This window comes from Tamandua tetradactyla, chromosome 13 (genome assembly GCF_023851605.1).
Source record: "Tamandua tetradactyla isolate mTamTet1 chromosome 13, mTamTet1.pri, whole genome shotgun sequence".
Taxonomy (NCBI): Eukaryota; Metazoa; Chordata; class Mammalia; order Pilosa; family Myrmecophagidae; genus Tamandua; species Tamandua tetradactyla.
In genome coordinates, this window is record NC_135339.1 from 50,135,875 (window position 1) to 50,160,248 (window position 24,374).

Consider the following 24,374-nt stretch of genomic DNA (forward strand, 5'->3'; position numbering starts at 1 on the left):
TAAGCATTAAGGTGATTAATCCTTTGTGACTTATAAATTAATATTCTACAAATACGACTTTTCTAATTTACTTTATTTATAATTTTTGTTGTTAGAGATTTTATTTTTTTTCATTTTGTAGGATGGATCTGTAGTTCTTGATTCTTGTGAAGTGTCAGCAGAATATGATCAAACTACTCGGTTTCCTAAACCTGAATTAGAAATTCAGTTTACGCCCTTACGACCAAACAAAATTGCAGTCAGACATCCTGGTTGTACTTCACCAGTGACAGTTAAGATTTCTAAGGCCCTGAAGAAGAGTAATGAAGTCGTGGAGGTAAATATTTAACTGATGAGTAAATTTGACAAGCATATCTTACTATTAAATTCTGTAATAGTCCATGGTTAAGCTCTACTGTATGGCCCTCCTCTTTGTAAACACTGCTGTTAAAGATCAAATCATAGTTATATTTTATACCCTTTTAGAACATCACTGCATTTTTTAGTCTTCAACAAAAAAGTCTTATGGGTAATACAATATGTAGCTCCCTTGTTCTAGTGAAGCTGTGCTAGGTCACTTGAAGAAGGATTGTATTGGAGAGCTATTTCAAAATACCAGTCCTAGGGCAGGCCACAGTAGCTCCGTGGCAGAGTTCTCGCCTGCCATCCTGCCATGCCGGAGACCTGGGTTTGATTCCCAATGCCTGCCCATCCAAAAAAAGAAAAAACAAAACAAAACAGTCCTACTCTGACCTAGTCACTCTGCCTCCATTAGAAGAGGAAAATAGTTGATATAGAAAACAGGGAAACGGAAATGGCTAATTAGATTGTGTAGACTCTTTTATGGTCATAGGAGGTTTCAAAGGAAAAATTATTTTCCATTGCTAGTATTAAAATTTGGGTCTTGGTAGTAGTATAGTAAAAACCATTTTACCTCTTCTAACGCTACCTTTTTGATTGTAGGACTCCCAACCTTCTACCACATCTTTAGCCAGGCAGACTTGGCAAGTCACATACTCTTTCTGATTCTCATTTTCCTCCTTTTTAAAATAATGATTAGAGATAATATGCGTAACATGCCTGGCTTTTGCTCTGCATGTGTGGTAGTACATAATAATTGGTAGTAGATATTTTTAAAATGACTTGTTTTAAATTTAAAACTAATAAACTCTTTAGCAAAATAACTTTTCTCCACCTTTTTATACTCCTTTAAAGAGTACTTTATTTTCAAACTGGTGGAAGAGCAAAAATAGTATAAACCATATTCTTGAGGCTTTCTATCAGGTAATAAATTTGCTGAGTAATATTATTTAGTATGGTTTTGCTGCCACACACAGAACATCTTTATAGATCATTTCATAGAGCCTTTGTTAACTTTTATTCTGTATTTAATTTACATTTAATATGCAAAGTATTTAAATTTCATCATCATGTGTTGACTTCCTTGATCTGGTTTTTCAAGAGAAAAAGAAAGAAATTCGGTGTAATATTCAAAAGGGTTCAAATACAGATCTTTTCTTCATGTTACTATTGGTATATACGCTCTATGTATATTTCAGGAAAGATTTACAGATGGTTGTATATAGATGAACCATAGAGAAACCTTAAAATTTTAACTAGTTTTGCTAAGTCTTCACTGGTGTAGTAAACTGGGTACACTAAGATCCTCATTAAGAATATTATTTCTGTTGTGCTGTATTCTAACACAGTGAAGACTCCAGTGAGTTTTTTACTGAATACTCCAGGTCTGCTGGCCTAGCCTTATAAAGTCTGTCTTTGTTTTCCATGATTATTATCTGTCTTTTCCCTTTCATGGAATGTGCTGCTTATGACCCTTATGACTTCTACTTTGTAAGTTGAATTCTGAAGTTCAGTCATGATCTTTTCCCTGCTTCTCTTCTTGCTTTCTGTTTCTTTTAGGTTTATAATCTTTGGTGCAACTAGGGTTTGCAGTAGTTCAGTTCACTGAATGTATCCACCAAAAGCATAGTTCTACATGAGGTGCTATGGGGAAAAGAAGAGTAAGATGCCATGTCCAGTTAGTAGGAAAAACAGATCATAATATATCTTAATTGTTGCATTTTACCTGTGCTTATGGTGAAGTTTTTTGTCTCTTTTATTGTTTCGTTTTGATATTGCCAAATTTTGATTAGCAGTCTTAGATATAGATGTTCTGTATGATTTTGGAGTTAGGAAGAGCAGGTAAATTACTGTGCTGTATTATTTTTATTTTTTTTTATTTTTTGGTATGCTATATGACGGGATCACATGTCATTATTTTTCCATGTGAGTATCCCATTATTGCAGCACCATTTCTTGAATTTTGTTTGTTTGTTTGTTTGTTTGGGAAGTACATGGCCTGGGAATCAAACCCAGGTTTCCCGCGTGGTAGGCAAGAATTCTACCACTGAGCTACCCTTGCACCTCCTTGTGCTATATCTTAAAGACAGGGTTTAAGCAAAAGTTTTCCTTTCTGTTTTCCATTTAGCTCATGTAATTTCATTGTTTGTGGTTTGTATGAAAAATTTATATCTTTAGTTTGGGTTTCTGAACCTCAGCACTATTGATATTTATTTTAATCTGGATAATTCTTTATTGTGGGAGGACATCCTGTGCATTGTAGGGGTGTTCAGCAGCATCCCTGGCCTCGAATCATTTGCCAGACTTCAAATTCTTATTAATAATTATGCAGAAATCCATTTTTGTCCAATTACAACCTTCCATTTCCTTTATATATAATTCACCTTGAAATACAGTCTAACATTTGCAAGTGGCCAGTAGCTGGCACTTCTTGATGTGCTACCTTCTGATTTAAAACTGTCACACTTATTCCCTTTCCTCATATACTTAATCCCAAATTTTCCACCTCAGTTTTCTATTCTGCAGTAATGATAACCAAAAATGCTTCTATATATATTGCCAAATGTCCAAGGGGTCAAACCCGCCCCCACTTATCAAGAACTATTATCTTAAGTGATATACAGCCTTTCATGTAATTTTTGTCTAAGTACAGAGAAAGAAATCCTGTAACAAAATTAACCAGTGCTGAAATTCACTATTTTTAGGACTTGGTGAAGAGTGAAAATAAGAAGAATGCAGCACCCAGAACTAATTTGAAGTTCCCCATTTCAGAGCATAAACAGTCTCCTATCAAAAAGGAACAAAAAGTATGTCTTTTTATGTGTCCCAAATTAACCGTTTTCATGATTTATATTTATCAAAGACAAAAAATAAAGACTTCAAATTCTTATTAATAATTATGCAGAAATCCATTTTTGTCCAATTACAACCCACTTACCTTCCATTTCCTTTATATATAATTCACCTTGAATTACAATCTAACGTTTGCAAGTGGCCAGTAGCTGGCACTTCTTGATGTGCTACCTTCTGATTTAAAACTGTCACACTTATTCCCTTTCCTCATATACTTAATCCCAAATTTTCCACCTCAGTTTTCATAACCTGTTTGTGGCTTCCTGGATTCTACTTTAGTTAAGGCCATCTAAGCCCCGATAGGTTATTTCCTTGTAACAATTCCTTATCAACAATAACTAAAAAATGTTTGTTCATTAGGTTTCTACACGTCCATCACCTAAGAAAACATATTCCTTACGGAGTCAGACATCCACAGTTAGTGTAAACTTGGACACTAAGAAAAAAGAGGGAACACTACAAAAATTTGGAGACTTCCTACATCATTCTCCAACAATTCTTCAATCAAAAGGTTTGGAGAGAATTAATTAAATGAACTTTTATGTGTAGGGTCTTTCCTAATATCTGATTGGTATATAAACTCCACAGCAATTCAGTGAATATTATACTTCAGAAAGGTATTGTCCTATGCTAAGTACTATGGGAGAAAACAAATGAAAGGGTGATATGCCCAGGTGTTCGTTATGTAGTGGAGGATAAGACCTTAATGTAAGTAATTGATCCAGGGTAGGCTGCTTAATGTAGTAATAGAGGTATAAGCAAAGTGCTACGATAGTATTAGAGGGAAGAGAGGTTGGATTAAGGGTCTCTGAAAAGATTTTATGGAGGAGATAAGATTTAACCTGGGTACTGAAAGTTGACAAGACTTTTAATAGATGGGAAGAAGGGCAGTCTAGGGACCCTCCTGCCTGCCCCAAATATTTATACCCTAATTACACCACTGAGAGGTAGTCATTTTAGTATTGTGGTACAGGTCCTAGCAGTTTTTACTGTGCTTATGTAGCCTTTACCTATCCATATGTAATATGTCAAAAACATTATATGACATGTCTAAAACAACTACTGAGTTCAGATGCAAAAATAGTTTATTTAGTGGTTTTTTTATTTTTGTAATATAGTGAAGACATCTATTATACATGTGTGTGGATGTGTGTACATGCACATCTAACAGTCAAGAGTTTTAACCAGAGTACCACGACAGTGTAGAGAAAGTTCAGGCAATTCCAGGTAACAGTATGCATCTATCGTGTAGAAAGTGAAAGGACTTGTGTTGCAGGGAGAGGAGGTAGAAGAATGGGTTTTCATGAGATTACCTAAGTGAAGCAATAGGATGAATCAGAGACTACAGGTGGGAGAATGGGAAGGGAAAATAGAAGCAGGGATAGTTGAATTGAGTCAACTAGGTTGTGTAAAAATAGTGTGAAAACTTACCATAGAGGTTTACAGACTTTCTTGGTTCACCATAACCTCAATGTCTCAGAAATTTTTTTCATTGTATCTCTGTGCCAAAAGAAACACCTAATAATTTCATCCATTAAGTACTTAAGGCTAAAGAAACATTTAAAATTCAGCTTTGGAAAGCTCAGGTTGCAAAGATATGTCATCATCAAAAGGAAGGTAATGCCATTGTCATCTTGAAACTGTAAATTACCTTGCACTATGAAATATTACTATTTTCCATGAAAAATTAAAATATCTTGAAGTGCTGCTGAGAGTTTGCCACAGCATGCCTCAATGAAAAATTTGAGATCTATCAGATCCACTTGTATATCTATTTTGAAAAACATGTACTTTTTTTTAAATGTAAAGTTTTGTAGACACATAGAAAGTATCTAGAAGGACAAACAGTTAAACTGTTAAGTATCTAAATTTGGAGAGATGAGTTTGTTGCTTTTAGATTCTTATGCATTTTATCTGAATTATATTGACTGTCATATTAAAATCAAATAAATTTTAAGGAGAGGGAGGTACTCATAGCATAATTTCCTTACTTCATTAACTCAGTTCTTTAACAACTTCCTTACCTATGTACCTGTGTGGATTCTTTTTCAAACTTATTTCAAAATTATAAGATATCCTTTTCTTTAATTTTTAAAATATTTTTATGGAGAAATCTCCACACATATGCAGTCTATACAAGGTGTACAATCAGTGGCTCACAATATCATAACATAGTTGTGTATTCGTTAACATGATCATTTTTTAAAACATTTGCATTACTCCAGAAAAAGAAATAGAGGGAAAAAAACCAAATTCATATACTATACTCCTTACCCCTCCCTCTCATTGACCACTAGTATTTATTTTACCCTTTGTACACCTTATTTATTTTTTACCCATATTTTTTTTACTCATCTGTCCAATACCCTGGATAAAAGAAGTATCAGATGCAAAGTTTTCACAATCACACAGTCATACTTTTAGAAGTTATACCTTTCTACAATTGTCTTCATGAATCAGGCTACTGGAACACAGCTCAACAGTTTCAGATGCTTTCTTCCAGCCACTCCAATGGCCGTAAACTAAAAAGGGATATCTATATAACGCATAAGAATAATCTCCAGGATAACCTCTCAACTCTGTTTGAAATCTCTCAGTCACTGAAACTTTATTTTGTCTCATTTCTCTCTTCCTCCATTTTGTCTAGAAGGCTTTTTCAATCCCTTGATGTCAGGTCCCAGCTCATCCTGGGATTTTTGTCTCACATTGCCAGAGACATTTACACCCCTGGGAGTCATGTCACACGTAGGAGGGAGGGCAGTGAGCTCACCCGCTGAGTTGGCTTAGAGAAAGAGCCCATATCTGAGCAACAGAAGAGGTTCTCTGGGGGTGACTCATAGGCCTAATTTTAAGTGGTCTTAGCCTATCCTTTGCAGAAATAAGTTTCATAGGGGCGAACCTCAAGATTAAGGGGTTGGCCTATTGATTTGGTTGTCTCCACTGCTTGCATGAATATCAGAAATTCTGCAAATAGGGAAGTTTAAATATTACCTTCTTTCTCCCCAGCCCCCAAGGCGACTTTGCAAATACTTTTATTCACTGCCTAGATTACTCTGGGATGTATTGGGGCATCATACTAACCTGGATAAACCAACAAAATCTCATGCCCTATTCAAGATTCCATGTAATTAGTGGTGTTCAAACAAACTGACCACACAAATTAAATTAGAAAATGCACTACCCAAAATATAAATTTTGCACCAAATAAACATCTCTCTGTCTCTTCGATCTTACACAGAAGTTGAACTTTTAACATATGCACAATATCATCCTTTACCCTGCATTCTGATTTACCCTAGGCCTATCCAGATCAACTTCATTCATATCTCTACTTGTAGTCTGATCATTTTTTTCACCTTTTTAAACAATTCCTGTGTGGGGCACTGCTGACATTCATAGCTTCAGAGCTCTAACTCTGACTTTCAAGTGTCATATAAACACCCGAAATTTCTGGGAGTGACCAGGTAATAAACAAGCAGCTCAGTGTCTCAGAATTTGGAAATAACAGTTACAACTCCTGAATAAATATGACTGCTGTAAGAGCTTATGATCTAGGACCCTTCACAATAGGCCCCAAACTGATATCCCATGCTTTTGGCTTCACTTCACTGAGTTTTTAGATTTTAGTTAGTCCATATGAGTGACAATGATAATATTTGTCCTTTTGTTTCTGACATGTCATTCAACATAACATTCCTTAAGGTTCATTCACCTACTTGCATGCCTCACAACTTCATTCTTTCTTGCAGCTGCTCAGTAGTCCATTGTATGTATATAGCATAGTTCCCCTTCCATTCCTTAGTTGTTGTACCCTTAAGGTGCCTCTATCCATTGTAGATTGGGAACACTGCCACCATAAACACCAGTGTGCAAATGTCCATTCCTGTCCCCACACTCAATTCCTCCAGGTACATACTGAGCAGCGGGGTTTCAGGATCTTATGGCAACCCCACTCCTAGCCTCTTGTGGAACCACCACACTTCCTTCCAAGGGGTTCCCCTCTCAGTTTCTCTACTAGCAGTGAATAGGTACATCTCCTTCTCCGTATTTTCTGTAGCACTTGTTTCTCTCTATTCATTTTAAACAGTTTTATGTTTAAAAACACACATCCATCCTGCCTAAGTGTATACATAGGCCTTCGCCACCATAATCTATCTGAAGACATTTCCTTTTCTTCCACAGAAGAAAAGGAAATACCCCCTACCTGTTGACGTTTAGTTTGGGCAAAATGCCCTTTATTACATTCAGTGGAAGCATATTACAGTGTTACTGTTGACTATAGACCCTAGCTTGCATTGAGTGTACTTTTTCCCATATACCATCTATTTTCAATACCCTGCAATATTGATATCCATTTATTCTTCCTCATGCAAAAATGTTTTTTTATCTGTACATTTAATCACCATCATTGTTTACTCTAGGCATTCCTAAATTATACCATCTCAATATTTATCCTCTAGCCTTCCTTCTGGTATCATACATAGCCTCATCCCTTCTCCCTCTATCATACTCAACATTCAGCTTCATTCTGTGTACTTTTATTATTGTGCTTCAATCAGGTAGTATTGTGCTATCCATTTCTGAATTTTTACAGAAAAAATTCCTATTGCAGAATCTGTATTCCTTCAGCACCAGTTGTCCAATCTCTACCCTATGCAGAGACTGTGTTCTTAACTTCAGTTCTCCAAGTTCACTCATTAGTTGTTAGTTCATATCAGTGAGACCATACAGTATTTGTCTTTTGTTTCTGGCTAATTTCACTCAGCATAATGTCCTCATAGTTCATCTACATTGTTACATGCTTCAAGACTATTCTGTCTTACAACTATATAATATTCCATTGTATGTATATACTACAGCTTCTTTAGCCACTCATCCACTGATAGACATTTGGGCTGTTTCTAACTCTTGACAATCGTAAATAATGTTCCTATAAACATTGGTGTGCAAATGTCCATTTGTGTCCTTTCCCTTAGGTCCTTTGAATATACCTAGTAATGGAATTGCTGGATCATATGGCAATTTTATGCTCAGCTTCCTGAGGAACTGCCAACTGCCTTCTAGAGCAGTTGTACCATTTTACATTCCCACCAACACTGGATAAGTGTGCCTCTTTCTCCACATCCTTTACAGAACTTGTAGTTTTCTGTTTTTCTGATAATGGCCATTCTAGTGGGTGTCAGATGATATCTCATTGTGGTTTTGATTTGCATTTGCCTAATAGCCAGTGAAGTTGAGCATCTTTTCATGTGCCATTTGTATTTCCTCTTCTGCAATGTGTCTATGCATGTCTTTTGCCTATTTTTTGAGTTGTTTGTCCTTTTTGTTGTTGAGTTGATATCTTTATATATTCTGGATAATAAACCCTTAGCTGATATTTGGTTTCCAAATATTGTCTCCCATGGTATAGGCTGCCTTTTTACTTTCTTGACAGTTTTTTAATGTATGAAAGTGTTTAATTTTGAGGAGTTGCCATTTTTTCTATTTATTTTTTCAATGCTTGTGCTTTTGGTACAGAGTCTAGGAAACCACCTTCTATTACAAGATTTATAAGATAATTCCCTACATTTTCTTCTAAAAGTTCTATGGTCTTCGCTCTAAAGTGTAGGTCTTTGGTCCATTTAGAGTTAATTTTTATATAAGGTATGAGATATGAATTCTCTTTAATTCTCTTGCATATGTATAGCCAGTTCTCCAAGCATCATTTATTGAAGAGGCTGCTCTTCCAGGTGGGTTGCCCATAGATGAGAGGGTCTATTTCTGAACATTGTATTTCATTCCATTGGTCAGTATATATATTTTTATGCCAGTACCATGCTGTTTTGACCACTGTAGTTTCATAATGTACTTAAAAGTAAGATAGTGTGAGACCTCCCACTTCATTTTGCTTTCTCAATTTATTTTTACCTATTCGGGAAACCCTGCCTGTGTTAGTTAGATTCAGTTGTCAACTTGGCCAGGTGAGCATACCTAGTTCTGTTGCTGTGGACACAAACCAATGGTACGTGAATCTCATCTGTTGCTAATTACATCTGCAGTCGGCTAGGAGGCATGTCTGCTGCAATGAGTGACGTTTGACTTAATTGACTGGTGCTTAAATGAGAAAACGCAATGTAGCACAGCCTAGCAGCTCGGCATTCCTCATCTCAGCACTAGCAGTTCAGCCCAGGCCTTTGGAGATGCAGAAAGAAGTCACCCCAGGGAAAGTTGTTGGAACCCAGGGCCCTGGAGAGAAGACCAGCAGAGACCATCTTGTGCCTTCCACGTAAGAAAGAACCTCCGTGGAAAGTTAGCTGCCTTTCCTCTGAAGAACCAACAAAATAAATCCCCTTTTATTAAAAGCCAATCCGTCTCTGGTGTGTTGCATTCCGGCAGCTAGCAAACTAGAACAGATTTGGTACCGGAGAGTGGGGTGCTGCTGCGGTTTGCAAATGCCAGATCTGTTGGAACGGTGTTTTGGATGGCTAAGGGGAAGACTTTGGAGGAACTGTGAAGAGATTGATGGAGAAGTCCTGGAGGGCTTGAAGAGACTATTGGTGTAAATGGAACCACTGCCAATCTTGGCAAAGGAGGACACAAAAGGGAAAAATTGGAGTTTGCAGAGTAAGAACCATGGAAGCTCGGGTCTGAAGCCAAGAAACCTCGACCAGGAGAGTGGACCCACCCATATACATGGAGAGGGTGAGTTTACCCTGAAGGGCGAGGATGAATCTCCCCTCTCATTGCAGTGGAAGAGTTGTGCAGCCTCAGGCCTTGGAGAAGGCAGAGCACGCTCCTTGGGGGACTGGGAGAGCCTGGCTGCCACCATGTGGAGGGGTTGAGCATGTGCCCCAGAAATGGCAGAGAGCCCAGGGGTGGCCCTGATGCCGGGAGAGAGTGGAGCCCAGAGGTGGTCTCCTCGATGTTCCCCGAGGTTGATTTGGAAAGAGGCCAGCCACTGCATAGGCCCTTGGAAAGAGTGGGACTTGCCACTTCCTATAGCCGAAGGATGAATGACTTTCAGACTTTGAAATCCCATGGCGCTTGCCCTGCAGGTTTTACATCTGTGTTTCTTCCAATTTCTCCCTATGGAAATGAAAATCTGTATCCTGTGAATATCCTCCTTTGCTTATTGGCACCGGACTTGTTTTGAGATTCACAGGTCCACAGCAAGAGAATTTTTTACATCTGTTTAAGGTGATGCTTGAAGTTGCCAAGTTGACAAGGGGTAGACATGTGTTAGTTAGATTCAGTTGTCAACTTGGCCAGGTGAGCATACCTAGTTCTGTTGCTGCGGACACAAACCAATGGTACGTGAATCTCATCTGTTGCTAATTACATCTGCAGTCGGCTAGGAGGCGTGTCTGCTGCAATGAGTGACGTTTGACTTAATTGGCTGGTGCTTAAATGAGAGAACGCAATGTAGCACAGCCTAGCAGCTCGGCATTCCTCATCTCAGCACTAGCAGTTCAGCCCAGGCCTTTGGAGATGCAGAAAGAAGTCACCCCGGGGAAAGTTGTTGGAACCCAGGGCCCTGGAGAGAAGACCAGCAGAGACCATCTTGTGCCTTCCACGTAAGAAAGAACCTCAGTGGAAAGTTAGCTGCCTTTCCTCTGAAGAACCAACAAAATAAATCCCCTTTTATTAAAAGCCAATCCATCTCTGGTGTGTTGCATTCCGGCAGCTAGCAAACTAGAACACTGCCCTTCCAAATAAATTTGATTATTGGTTTTTCTATTTCTGCAAAGTAAGTTGTTGGGATTTTAATTGTTAGTGCATTGAATCTATAAGTCAATTTGAGTAGAATTGGCACCTTAACTATATTTGTCTTCCCATCCATGAACACGGTATGTCCTTCCATTTATTTAGGTCTTCCATGATTGAGCAATTTCTTGTAGTTTTCTGTGTCACAGGTCTTTTGTATCCTTACATTTATTCCTAAATATTTGATTCTTTTGGTTGCTATTGTAAATGGAATTTTTTCCTTGATTTCCTCCTCAGATTGTTCATTAGTAGTGTATAGAAACACTACTGATTTTGGGGTGATTATCTTGTACCCTGCCACTTTGTTGTACCCATTCATTACTTCTAGTAGCCTTGCTGTAGATTTTTCGGGATTTTTGACATATAGTATCATATAATCTGCAAACACTGAGAGTTTTACTTCTTCCTTTCCAATCTGGATGTCTTTTATTTCTTTTTCTTGTCTAATTGCTCTGGCTAGAACTTCAAGCACAGTGTTAAATAACAGTGATGACAGTGGGCATCCTTGTCTTGTTCCTGATGTTAGAGGGAAAGCTTTCAGTCTTTCCTCATTGAGGATGATGTTAGCTGGGGGTTTTTCATATATTCCCTTCATCATGTTGAGGAAGTTCCCTATTTCTATCCTTTTCATCAAGAAAAGATACTGAATTTTGTTATATGCCTTTTCTGCATCAATCAAGATGATCACATGGTTTCTCTGTGTTGATTTGTTGATACGGTGTATTACATTAATTGATTTTTTTAATGTTGAACCATCCTTGCATACTTGGAATAAATCCCACTTGGTCATGGTATATAATTTTTTTTGATGTGTTGATGGATTCAAGTTGCAGGTATTTTGTTGAGGACTTTTACATCTATATTCATTACAGAGATTGGTCTGTAATTTTCTTTTTTTGTAGCATCTTTGTCTGTCTTTGGTATTAGGGTGATGATGTTGGCTTCATAGAATAAGTTAGGTAGCTTTCCCTCAATTCAATTTTTTAAGAGTTTGAGCAGAATTGGTACTAATTCTTGTTTGAATGTATGGTAGAATTCACATGTGAAGCCATCTGGTCCTGGACTGTTCTTTTTGGGGAGCTTCTTAATGACAGATTCAATTTCTTTACTTGTGATTGCTGTGTTGAGGTCATCTATTTCTTCTCAAGTCAATGTTGGATCTTCATGCCTTTCTAGGAAGTTGTCCATTTCATCTGTGTTGTCTAGTTTATTAGCATAAAGTTGTTCATAGTATCCTCTCATTACCTCCTTTATTTCCACAGGGTCAGTGGTTATATCTCCTCTCCCATTCCTGATTTTATTCATTTGCATCCTTTCTCTTGTTTTGTCAGCTTTGTTAAAAGTCCATTGATTTTATTGATTTTCTCAAAGAACCAACTTCTGGTATTGATTTTCTCGATTGTTTTCATGTTCTCAATTTCATTTATTTCTGTTCTAATCGTTATTTCTTTCCTTCTTTAAGTGGGTCTATAATATTACCATATTGAAGGTGAACAAGATTGTATAGACCTATATGTCCCACTGATTAACACTAGAAATCTAAATTAGTTCTTTCAAGAAGTACTTCAAAGGTATGATTCATGTACAAAGAGTGTTTAAGTCCAGAGTACAGGGGGGAAACTGTATTTCATGCTATGGGCATATATATGCATATGGGCTATGTTTAACAGGAAAACATCAGTATCACAGCAAAAGCAGAGGTAAATAATGGGGGGAGGAACAAGAGATAAAGGGATGTTTAAATTTCCTATTTGGTGAGGGTGTGTTTATTGATTATCTTTCTCTTGGGAACAACGAAGTCATCTAAAATTGAGAGTGTTGATGGACTGTGGACTTAAGGCATTATGCATGATGCCTAATGAATGCAGTTGGTTAAAGGATGCACTGACTGAGAAGTAGAAGCGAATGATGGTGGATACATATGATCAAATATTGTGCTCTTCTTTTTTAATATAGGCATTTAAGGCAACAAATTTCCCTCTTAACGCTGTCTTTGCTGCATCCCATAAATTTTGATATGGTGTGTTTTCTTTTCATTTGCCTCAAGATGTTTACTGATTTCTCTTGTAATTTTTTCCTTGATCCACTGGTTGTTTAAGAGTGTATTGTTTAGCCTCCATATATCTGAATTTTCTAGCCCTCTCCCAGTTATTGGTTTCCAACTTTGTTCCATTATGATCTGAGAAAGTGTTTTGTATGATTTCAATCTTTTTAAATCTATTGAGATTTGCTTTGTGACCCAGCATGTGGTCTGTCTTTAAGTTCCATGAGAACTTGAGAAAAATGTGTATCCTGCTGTTGTGGGGTGTAATGTTCTGTAAATGTTTGTTAAGTCTTGTTCATTTATCATATTATTCAAATTCTGTTTCTTTATTTATCCTCTGTCTGGATGTTCTTTCCTTTGATGAGAGGGGGAATTGAAGTCTCCAACTATTATGGTAGAGGTGTCTGTCTCTCCCTTCAGCATTGTCAGTGTTTGTCTCATGTTCTTTGGAGCACTCTGTCTGGTACATAAGTATTTACGATTGTTATAGTTTCTTGTTGAATTGTTCCTTTTATTAATGCTTGGTGTCCTTCTTTGTCTCTTTTGTTTTACATTTGAAGTCTTATTTTTCAGATATTAGTATAGCTACTCCTGCTCTTTTCTGATTGTTGTTTGCATGAGATATCTTTTCCCAACCGTTCACTTTCAGTCTGTTTTTGTCCTTAAAGTCTAAAGTGAGTCTCCTGTAGACAGCATATAGATGGATCTTGGTTTTTAATCCATTCTGTCAGTATGTATCTTTTGATTGGGGAGTTTAAGCCATTAACATTTAATGTTATTACTGTAAAGGCAGTACTTTCTTCTACCATTTTGTCTTTTGAATTATATGTCATATCTATTTTTTTTTCTTTTTTTTTTTTGACATGGACAGGCACTGGGAATCAAACCCAGGTCTCCAGCATGGCAGGTGAGAACTCTGCTACTGAGCCACTGCTGCCCACACTCTTCCCCTCATTTTTGAAGGACAGTTTTGCTGAATATAGAATTCTTGATTGGAAAATTTTCTCTTTTAGAATCTCAAATATATCATACCACTGTCTTCTCACCTCCATGGTTTCTGCTGAGAAATCCACACATAGTTTTATTGGACTTCCCTTGTATGTGATGGATTGCTTTTCACTTGCTGCTTTCAAAATTCTCTTTCTCTTCGACATCTGACAATCTCATTAGTAAGTGTCTTGGAGTATGTCTATTTGAATTTTTTCTGTTTGGGGTATACTGCACTTCTAAAATCTGTTATTTTATGTCTTTCCTAACAGATGGGAAATGTTCAATGATTATTTCCTCAATTAATCTTTTTCCTCCTTTTCCCTTCTCTTCTGCAACACCCACAACACATATACTCGTGCACTTCATGTTGTAATTCAGTTCCCTGAAATCCTGCTCATATTTTTCCATTCTTTTCCCTATATTTTCTTTTGGGTGTCAGATTTCAGATGTCCAATCTTATAGTTCACTAATCTTTTCTTCTCCCTCTTCAAGTCTATTGTTGTAGCTTACCATTGTTATTGTCTCTTCTATTGTCTTTCATTCTCCTAAGTTCTGTGATTTGTTTTTCCATCTTTTGAGTTCGTCTTTTTGTTCGCCCAGTGTCTTCTTTATATCCTCCCTCAGCTCATTGATGTGATTTTTTATGAGTTTTTCCATGTCTGTTCAAACATCCTGAATTAGTTATTTCAACACCTGTATCTCACTTGAGGGGTTGGTTTGTTCCTTTGACTGGGCCATATCTTCCACTTCCTAGTAGGACACATTTTTCAGAAGACTCTCCCTGCAGGGGGGTTGGTTGAGATAGAGGTAAGGTTGTAGGTTGGTGTTAATTTCTACGTTTTTCCAGTCATAGGGGCCTGAATTTCTTGAGGGAGGGATTCCACTTGAGCTGGGCCCCACCTTTCTCTTGGGGAAGGTGCAGCCTTTAGGGAATGAACTCCTTTCATCTGACTAGTTACTTTGCCTCTCGGAGGAGCTTATTTCCACCCTTGTTTGGGGTAGTGCTGAAGCATGAGAGTGTTTCCAGTTCTATCTAATGCACTTTTAATGAGTAGAAACAATGCCAAAGAAAAAAGCCTTTTCAGAACTGGACCCCTGGTCCTGGTTTGTCAATCAAGAGTTTTAAGTTGGTTCGTGGCTCTTTGTATCTCCAGATACTGTTCTTGGGATCCAACCCTTTTCCAGGATTTTGAGCTAACTCAAAAAGCCTCTGGGTTGTTTGTTTTTAATCAGCCCCACCCCCTCCCTGCTAGGGCAAAATCTCCTAGTACCTTTTGTGCTTATTCCAGGTTAATCTGTACTGGAGGGCTATTTTCTGTAGTCAGAATTTTTTAACTCCACATTTGGAGCTTGGTTGAACCAAGCCCTTGCTGCTTGTAAAATCCGTTTCTTTTTCCCTTGGGGAACCAGCCTGCAGTGTGGGAGGGATGCTGGCCTCTGCTACTTGGTGAACTACAATTCTGTGCTGGATCTCAGCTGTTCTGCCTGTTCCAGACTGGTGTATGCTATGTGTTCAGTCACTGATGTAGCTCCATCAGTCATTTTGTATCGTTCCTAGCTATTTACTAGCTGCTCTGGAGGAGGAGTAAATTCCACACCTCATTAAGCTGCCATCTGCCCATTCCTCCTTAATATCCCTTTTTCTAATTTTAAGGATTTGGGGATTTTAACAATAATACATGTCTGTTGTGCATCACTTGGAAATATAGGGGGGAAAAAAAGAAAAACAAATTATTCTTAAAATTCTGCCACCAAATAACCATGGTTAATAAATCACTCAATTATTACTGGTCTCCCTCCCAGCTTTGCAACCCTGCCTATTTTCTGTACATCCAGTATATGGCGATCTGAGTGATCTTTTCAAAATGAAAATTGAATTATATCACTCCTGTTTTTAAATCCTTTAATGATTTCCCACATCCCTGGATTTCTGATTCTCCAACCTTATTTCTTGTTATTCTGTAGTTTGGTAACTAACTAACTTCAATCCTTTTAGCTTCTTGATAGTTTCTAAAATATTCTGGGGTTTTTCTTGCTTTGAGATCATTGTTTTTGTGTTGGTTTTTTGTTTTACCTGTAATACACCCTGGTTTTTCACATGGCTGCTCCCTTCTCCTCCTTCAGCTCTCATCACCGATGCTACTTTATCAGAGCTATCTTCCTTCATCTCTTGATCACTAATCCATATCCCCAGCCCCACTTAATATTTATTACTACATACTATTTTTTTCCTGCTTAGTACTACTCAAACTATAATTATTTGTTCTTATTTTCTTAATATTTTTCCTACTAGAGTATAAGCTTCAAAAAAACAAAATGTCCTGTTCATGTCCTCTACTCCTACTTTAGTGGTTGGCACATAATAGACTCAATTTAGCATCCATCCTTCATAATTTTTTCTATTAAAAAAATTGATATCATATATACATATACATATGTATATGTATATATGATTTCCTAGCTAGGATTTTTTCTAAATGGAAATATGTTTTCTATTAAAGCAATAATTGTCCATTAAAAAGAACAAATGCACAAAGAAGAAAATGTTAAAAGTCCTATTATTTCATTTCCCAGAGACAATCAACTTTTAGCAGTTTAGCTTCTAACCTTCATTGTACATGTGTGTGTTAATTACAATAAGTAAAGGACTCATAATTGAGAAACTACTTTTACTTAATAATCATTATGGACGATCTTTGTCAGTACTTAAACTTTATCTACCACCTTATTTTTAATGCTACATAGTCCACTTTATGTGTATCTTCCTGTTTGGATTAACATAGCATAAACCTCTTCCAAATAATTAAAGCCTCCTGAGTTTTTACTGGGCTTTTTGTTTTGTTTTAAGCATTAAGTGGGTTTATTGAGAGCGCAGAGCGATTCATGAACAGGGATATCTCAAACCCATGAGAGTCTCCATTGCGCTGTAATTTACCTAACATTTCCACTATGTTGGACATGAATAAAAAGATATTTTATCTGTATTTTTTTCTTTTTTGAGGTTGATCATTACTTCATACGTTTTAGGCATTTATTTTTTTTCTTTGTGAATTATCTACTCATGTCCATTTTTCATTTATATTTTAGTGTTTTTCATATTATTTTGTATATGTTCTTTTTAATTAAGGATTTCAAACCATTACAATTAGAAATATTTTGTTTTAATTTAAGGAATCAAACTTTTTTTTCACAGCAAAGAAGCTAATTGAAACAATGAATTATTCAAAGCCTTCAGAAGTGGAAGCAAGTAAAGAAAATGCATCTCAACCAAAACGAGGCAAACGGAAATTATACACCAATGAGATTTCATCTCCTATTGATATTTCTGGCCAACTGGTAAGCCAATATTTTGGTTTTGATAAATACAAAATTTACCATATCTTTTTAATTAAGTGTTCATAATAATTTCAGTATCACATGATTTGAATTTCTGTTTTTTAGATCAAATCTCTTGAAGCATTTGCTTGAAATGTTATATTTCTAGTTTCAAATGTGTTAAATTTATAGTAATTAATATTAATTTTGTGTTAATAGATATGTTTTATATTCATTTGTATTTGAAAACTCAGGAACTTAATTCCATCAATAGAATTAACACTGTTTAATAATTTATTTGCCTTAAACATCTATTTTTCTTGTTAACTATTGTAAGAGTTGCATCAATCTGTGCCCAAGTGTCTTCATAAAAATATAGAATTCACATTTAATCTTCTTCTCCCATCTTTCTTCTAAGCCTACAAAGTTCTTTTAAGAAATATATATGTTACCCTGACTTTATAACTCATTCTCCTCATTCAGAACAACCTATGCTATTATAAAGCAGGTTCTAATTTTCTATCATGCTGGTATTTGTTAAGTGGATGAAAGTGGAGATAGGAAAGTAATTAAAGGGAAGACCTTCAACAGAAAGTGCACAAGAAAAATTAGGAAACACCTTTTGCAACAGTAGTTATCAGATATGAAATAGACACTTAAGGCAGATGGTAAAGAATTAGGGTCATTAGGACAAGCTGTTATATTGTTTAATTGGTCGTTTTTCACTTTCTCAGCATATAATTTCCTTTTCTTAGTTGCAATATAATGTTCTTTGAACCGTCTAAATTATAAACTCATTATTGTGGAAGATTTTTAAAAAATTATTTGAAGGAGTTATCTTCAAATATTTCAATAATTTTTACAAGCTATAATGTTCTCAATTCAGTACAGAGTTTAGATTATTTTAACTCTAGAATTAGGTAGTACTGAAAGAATCTTTTACAAAATCCAATTCTTATACGTGCATTTTTGTAGAAGATAATATACCTGTAGTCAAAAAGCACAAAATATTACCGTGTACTTATTATTTCAGTTGAGCACGTGAACATAGCTTATTCATTGTAAACTAATTTTTATTTTTATGTTTATAAATTTTGTATATATATATTTAAACTGTAATTATATAGTTTAAAACTTTTTAAATTACTCTTTCAGATTTTGATGGACCAGAGAGTAAAGGAAAGTGATCACCATATACTCAAACGACGACTTCGAACAAAAACAGCCAAATGAGTCAGTTATGGAGAATGTTGTGATATAAATTTCATACTCATAATCATTGTAACTTACATACTGGCTTTTGAAAGATAATTATATATTATGATGCACTAAATCCCTCTGTATATACATTGCTGTTTTATATATTCAATAAAGAAAATCAGCCACTCAGTTTACTTGTCTGTATTTCTGAGGCTTTGAAGACTAACTTCTTTTCAAAATGTCTATAACCCTGTTAATCCAAGCGTGAAACCAGCTAATATCCTAGGAAAGATGTTATTCTCATTTATTTTTCTATGCATAGATGTTGTGCTGGTTTGAAAGTATGTATGTCCCCTAGAAAAGCCATGTTTTAATCTAAATCCCATTTCATAAAGGCAGAATAATCCCTATTCAATGCTGTATGTTTGAAACTGTAATCAGATCATCTCCCTGGAGATGTGATTTAATCAAGAGTAGTTGTTAACTAAATTGATTTACATTCAACGCAATACCATTCAAAATCCCAACAACTTACTTTTCAGAAATAGAAAAACCAATAAGCAAATTTATCTGGAAGAGCAGGGTGCCCCGAATTGCTAAAAGTATCTTGAGGAAAAAAACGAAGCTGGAGGTCTCACGCTGCCTGACATTAAGGCATATTATAAAGCCACAGTGGTCAAAATAGCATGGTACTGGCATAAAGATAGATATATCAACCAATGGAATCGAATAGAGTGCTCAGATATAGACCCTCTCATCTATGGACATTTGATCTTTGATAAGGCAGTCAAGCCAACTCACTTGGGACAGAATAGTCTCTTCAATAAATGGTGCCTAGAGAACTGGATATCCATATGCAAAAGAGTGAAAGAGGACCCGTATCTCACACCCTATACAAAAGTTAACTCAAAATGGATCAAAGATCTAAACATTAGGTCTAAAACCATAAAACAGAGGAAAATGTAGGGAGATATCTTAATAAATCTTATAATTGGAGGCGACATATCAGATAAAGGTCTAGTATCCAGAATTTATAAAGAGATTGTTCAACTCAACAACAAAAAGACAGCCAATCCAATTACAAAATGGGAAAAAGACTTGAACAGACACTTCTCAGAAGAGGAAATACAAATGGCCAAAAGGCACATGAAGAGATGCTCAATGTCCCTGGCCATTAGAGAAATGCAAATCAAAACCACAATGAGATATCATCTCACACACACCAGAATGGCCATTATCAACAAAACAGAAAATGACAAATGCTGGAGAGGATGCGGAGAAAGAGGCACACTTAGTCATTGTTGGTGGGAATGTCAAATGGTGCAACCACTGTGGAAGGCAGTTTGGCAGTTCCTCAAAAAGCTGAATATAGAATTGCCATATGACCCAGCAATACCATTGCTAGGTATCTACTCAGAGGACTTAAGGGCAAAGACACAAACGGACACTTGCACACCGATATTTATAGCAGCATCATTTACAATTGCAAAGAGATGGAAACAGCCAAAATGTCCATCAACAGACGAGTGGCTAAACAAACTGTGGTATATACATACGATGGAATATTATGCAGCTTTAAGACAGAATAAACTTTTGAAGTATGTAACAACATGGATGGGCCTTGAGAACATTATGCTGAGTGAGATAGCCAAAAACTAAAGGACAAATACTGTATGGTCTCACTGATATGAACTGACATTAGTGAATAAACTTGGAATATGTCGTTGGTAACAGAGACCATCAGGAGATAGAAACAGGGTAAGATAATGGGTAACTGGAGCTGAAGGGATACAGAGTGTGCAACAGGACTGGATACAAAAACTCAGAAATGGACAGCACAATACTACCTAACTATAATGTAATTATGTTAAAACAGTGAATGAAGCTTCATGTGAGAATGATAGAGGGAGGAGGGCTGGGGACATAAATGAAATCAGAAAGAAAGATAGATGTTAAAGATCAAGATGGTATAATCTAGGAATGCCTAGAGTGTATAATAATAGTGAAATGTACAATGTACAAATTTTAAAAAATGTTTTTGCATGAGGAAAAACAAAGGAATGTCATTATTACAGGGTGCTGAAAATAGATGATAATTAATACCTTAAAATGTCACGTTATGTGTGAGACTAAAGCAAAAAATGTTTATTTGTTACAAAATTTAGATTTTGACTAGAGCATTTCCTAATATAACTTATGTAGATAGTTTGATTGAATGTCATAAGTACTTGGAATCTCAGGTAGGACATGAGATTTTGTTGGTTTGTCCAGAGTGATCCCCCGATGAATCCCAGAGTGATTTGATCAGTGACCGGGAAAGTATTTGCAAGCCCCCTTCGGGGAATGGTGAGAGCGGGGAGAAATTCAACTTCCCCAAGTTGAATTCTTGATATTCTCACAAGCAGTATGGACAACCAAAGCTATAGGCTGAGCCCCCAGTCTTGGGGTTTGTTCATATGAAACCTAACCCCACCAAGGATAGGTCAAGTCTACTTAAAATTTAGGCCTAAGAGTCACCCCCAGGAGAGCCTCTTTTGCTCAGATGTGGCCTCTCTCTCCAGCCAACATGAAGAGCAGTCTCACCACCCTCCCCCTCTCTGCATGGGACATGATTCCCAGGGGTGTGGACCTTCCTGGCAACGTGGGACAAAGATCCTGGAATGAGCTGAGACGCAGCATCAAGGGACTGAGAAAAACCCTAGAATGAGCTGAGAATTAACACCAAGGGATTGAGAGAAACTTCTCGACCAAAAGGGGGAAGAGTAAAATGAGACAAAGTGTCAATGGCTGAGAGATTCCAAACAGAGACGAGAGGTTATCCTGGAGGTTATTGTTATGCATTAAGTAGATATCACCTTGTTCAAGATGTAGTGGAGAGGCTGGAGGAAACTGCCTGAAAATGTAGAGCTGTGTTCCAGTAGCCATGTTTCTTGATGATGATTGAACAATGATATAGCTTTCACAGTGAGACTCTGTGAATGTGAAAACCTTATGTCTGATGCTCCTTTTAGCTACTATATCAACAGAAGAGTAGAACATATGGAATAAAAATAAATAATGGGAACAAATGTTAAAATAAATTTAGTTTGAAATGCTAGTGGTAAATTGAGGGGTAAGGGGTATGGTATGTACAATCTTTCTTTTTCTCTATTATCGTTTTATTTTTCTGTTGTCTTTATTTCTTTTTCTAAATCAATGCAAATGTTCTAAGAAATGATGAATATGCAACTATGTGATGATATTAAGAATGACTGATTGTACATGTAGAATGGAATGATATCTTAATGTTTTGTTAATTTTTTTTAATTAATAAAAAAAGTTAAAAAAAAAAAGTAGTTGTTAAGCTGGATTAGGTGACAACATGTCTCCACCCATTTGGGTGGGTCTTGATTGGTTTACTGGAGTCCTATAAAAGAGGAAACATTTTGGAAAATAAGAGATTCGGAGAGGGCAGAGAATGCTGCAGCACCACGAAACAGAGAGTCTACCAACCAGCGACCTTAGGAGACCAAAAAGGAAAATGCCTCCCATGGAGCTTCATGAAACAGGAAGCCAGGAGAAGAAGCAGGCGGATGACACCGTGTTCGCCATGTGTCCTTCCAGATGAGAGAGGAACCCTGACCGTGTTCATATTGTGCCTTTCCAGATGAGAGAGAAACTCTCACTGTGTTTGCCATGTGCCCCTCCACTTGACAGAGAAACTGTGGACTTCATCGGCCTTCTTGAACCATCGTTTCTTTCCCTGGATGCCTTTGATTGGACATTTCTATAGACTTGTTGTAAATAGGACATTTTCTTGGCCTTAGAACTATAAACCAGCAACTTATTAAATTCTCCTTTTTAAAAGTCATTCTGTTTCTGGTATATTGCATTCTGGAAGCTAGCAAACTAGAACAGATGTCATAGTCCAGATATTTCATTTATTTATATTAAATAGTGTCTTGTGAATTGTTTTTATTGTATCTGTAATGGACTACATCAATTTCACATATCTGTTTGCATTATTATTAGAATCCAGGGAATAAATCTCCTAAATACCAAAAGGCTTATGCACATTATTTTGAAAAGAGCTCTAGTGATCAATTAGAATGTCTTATTTTTTTTTTTATAATTTGATAGTTGACTTTGTTTTTCTAGGACGAAGAATTAAAGCTGGAAATGAGAAAAGAAGAGGAGATAGCAACTAGAGGACAAAACAATGGACAACTAAAAAAGAAATAAAAATTTAGACCTAGAAGGGCTTTGAAATCTATTTTCTTCATTTTTCAGATGAGAAAACTGACACCACTAAGCTTAGTTACTTATTCAAGATTACAAAGCTAATGTGTATTGACCTGTTGGTTTTAAAAAAACAATTAGAGGCAAATAACACAAATCCAGAAATCCTGAAAATTATTGCCACTTGGAGCTCCTGAGTACAAGGGGAAAAAACTGAAGAATTGAGATGGAGAGACTAGAGACCATCCAGCTTAGTGCAAACAGCCTAATGTGGCCCTTTCAAGACGGAAGCTCAGAGCCTTCAGGAGCGTGTGGACAGGGAGATGGGGACAAGAAAGTAAGCCGTGTTCCTTTAACGTGCTACTCACATGGATCACCTCCCCCCAACAACTCCCACACCCCACGCACCTAAACTCAGGCACCTACCTCCACCACTGCACTCTGTGTCCCCACCCCACACCCCTGCATGCACACCTGCCCCAGCCCAACGCATCTTTCCTTCAAAAGCGCAGTCTTGCCCTGGCCCTCCCAAGACCCACAAACCTGTCCCCAGCCCCTCAACCTCCATCTCTCCCTCCCTGCCCCCTGTAGGGCACTTTCATGCCCGGGCCATACCTACCCCCAGTCCATATAGTCACACAACCCCACTCAGCCTGAGCTCTGCACACATGTACATCAGTGACTGCCACCCCCCCCGATCTGCGCACAGGCAGACTCCTGCCATGTCCCCCAGTTCAGCTCTGACCAAGTGCTGACATGCATATCTGGGCCACACAGGTACAACCCTGGCCCACTGCCCCTGAGCTCTGCGCACATGCACACTCCCACTTCACCCTGCAGACCGACACATGCACAGCCACATCCTGCCTGGTGCCCATGTATATCCATGCACCAGCCTCTTGATCCCTGCACCTCAACCCCCTGCCCCACACATGTGCACACCCTTGTCCCAACCCCTGCAACCAGTACCCTGCCCCTGTACATCTGCATTCTGGACCCCCTGTGCCCCAACCTCTGTTCCTGTTACACCAATACCCACAAGCACCATGTCCACCCACATCCTGCCTGTGCACCAGCCCCATGCATCCACAAAGCACCCCCATCCACCTCCCACCATGCCTACCTCCTATGTGCTCCATACCATACCCCGTCCCCACACCACACCTCCACAACCCTTGTACCCAACACCCCACTCTCACAAGCACCAGAGTAGCATCCCCAACCTGTGTTATACTTGCACCACAACCCATCACCGCACTGTTGTATCCCGAACCACACCCCACATCTCATTCCACATCTATCCCACAAATACAAAGCTTTAAACTACTGAAGAAAATCAACTTCCAATGTAACTCTATCAAGATATATATATGCCTCGAAGACAACTGAAGATCAGTAAGCCTATCAGTATACAAACAGATACAGCCCAGCCTAATGACTAAATTAAAACACCGTAGGAGACACAGACTTTGGAACAACTAGTCAACGATGTTCATATAACTCTACTAAATAAAATCATTGGGGAACTAAGGACATGACACTAGAAGAGCATAAAGAGAAATATGAAAATAGAAAAATAGAAGATATCAGATATTAAAGATGCTGTAACAAATAAAAAATATAGACACACAACAGCAGATTTGAATAAGCAGAAGAAAGAATAAGTGAACTA

General features: G+C 37.3%; 1 protein-coding gene across 4 annotated transcripts in view; it reads left to right on the forward strand.

The window, feature by feature from the left end:
• KIF20B (kinesin family member 20B) overlaps nt 1-18,664 on the forward strand; it is a 145,534-nt gene extending 126,870 nt beyond the window's left edge. For all 4 annotated transcript variants that reach the window (XM_077125379.1, XM_077125382.1, XM_077125381.1 and 1 more), the window contains 5 exons: nt 122-316; nt 3,045-3,146; nt 3,553-3,703; nt 17,163-17,305; nt 18,440-18,664. In XM_077125379.1, the coding sequence (XP_076981494.1) occupies nt 122-316; nt 3,045-3,146; nt 3,553-3,703; nt 17,163-17,305; nt 18,440-18,517 (669 nt within the window). In that variant the 3' untranslated portion in view covers nt 18,518-18,664. The remainder of the gene's footprint in view (nt 1-121; nt 317-3,044; nt 3,147-3,552; nt 3,704-17,162; nt 17,306-18,439) is intronic.
• Nucleotides 18,665-24,374: the final 5,710 nt, after the last annotated feature.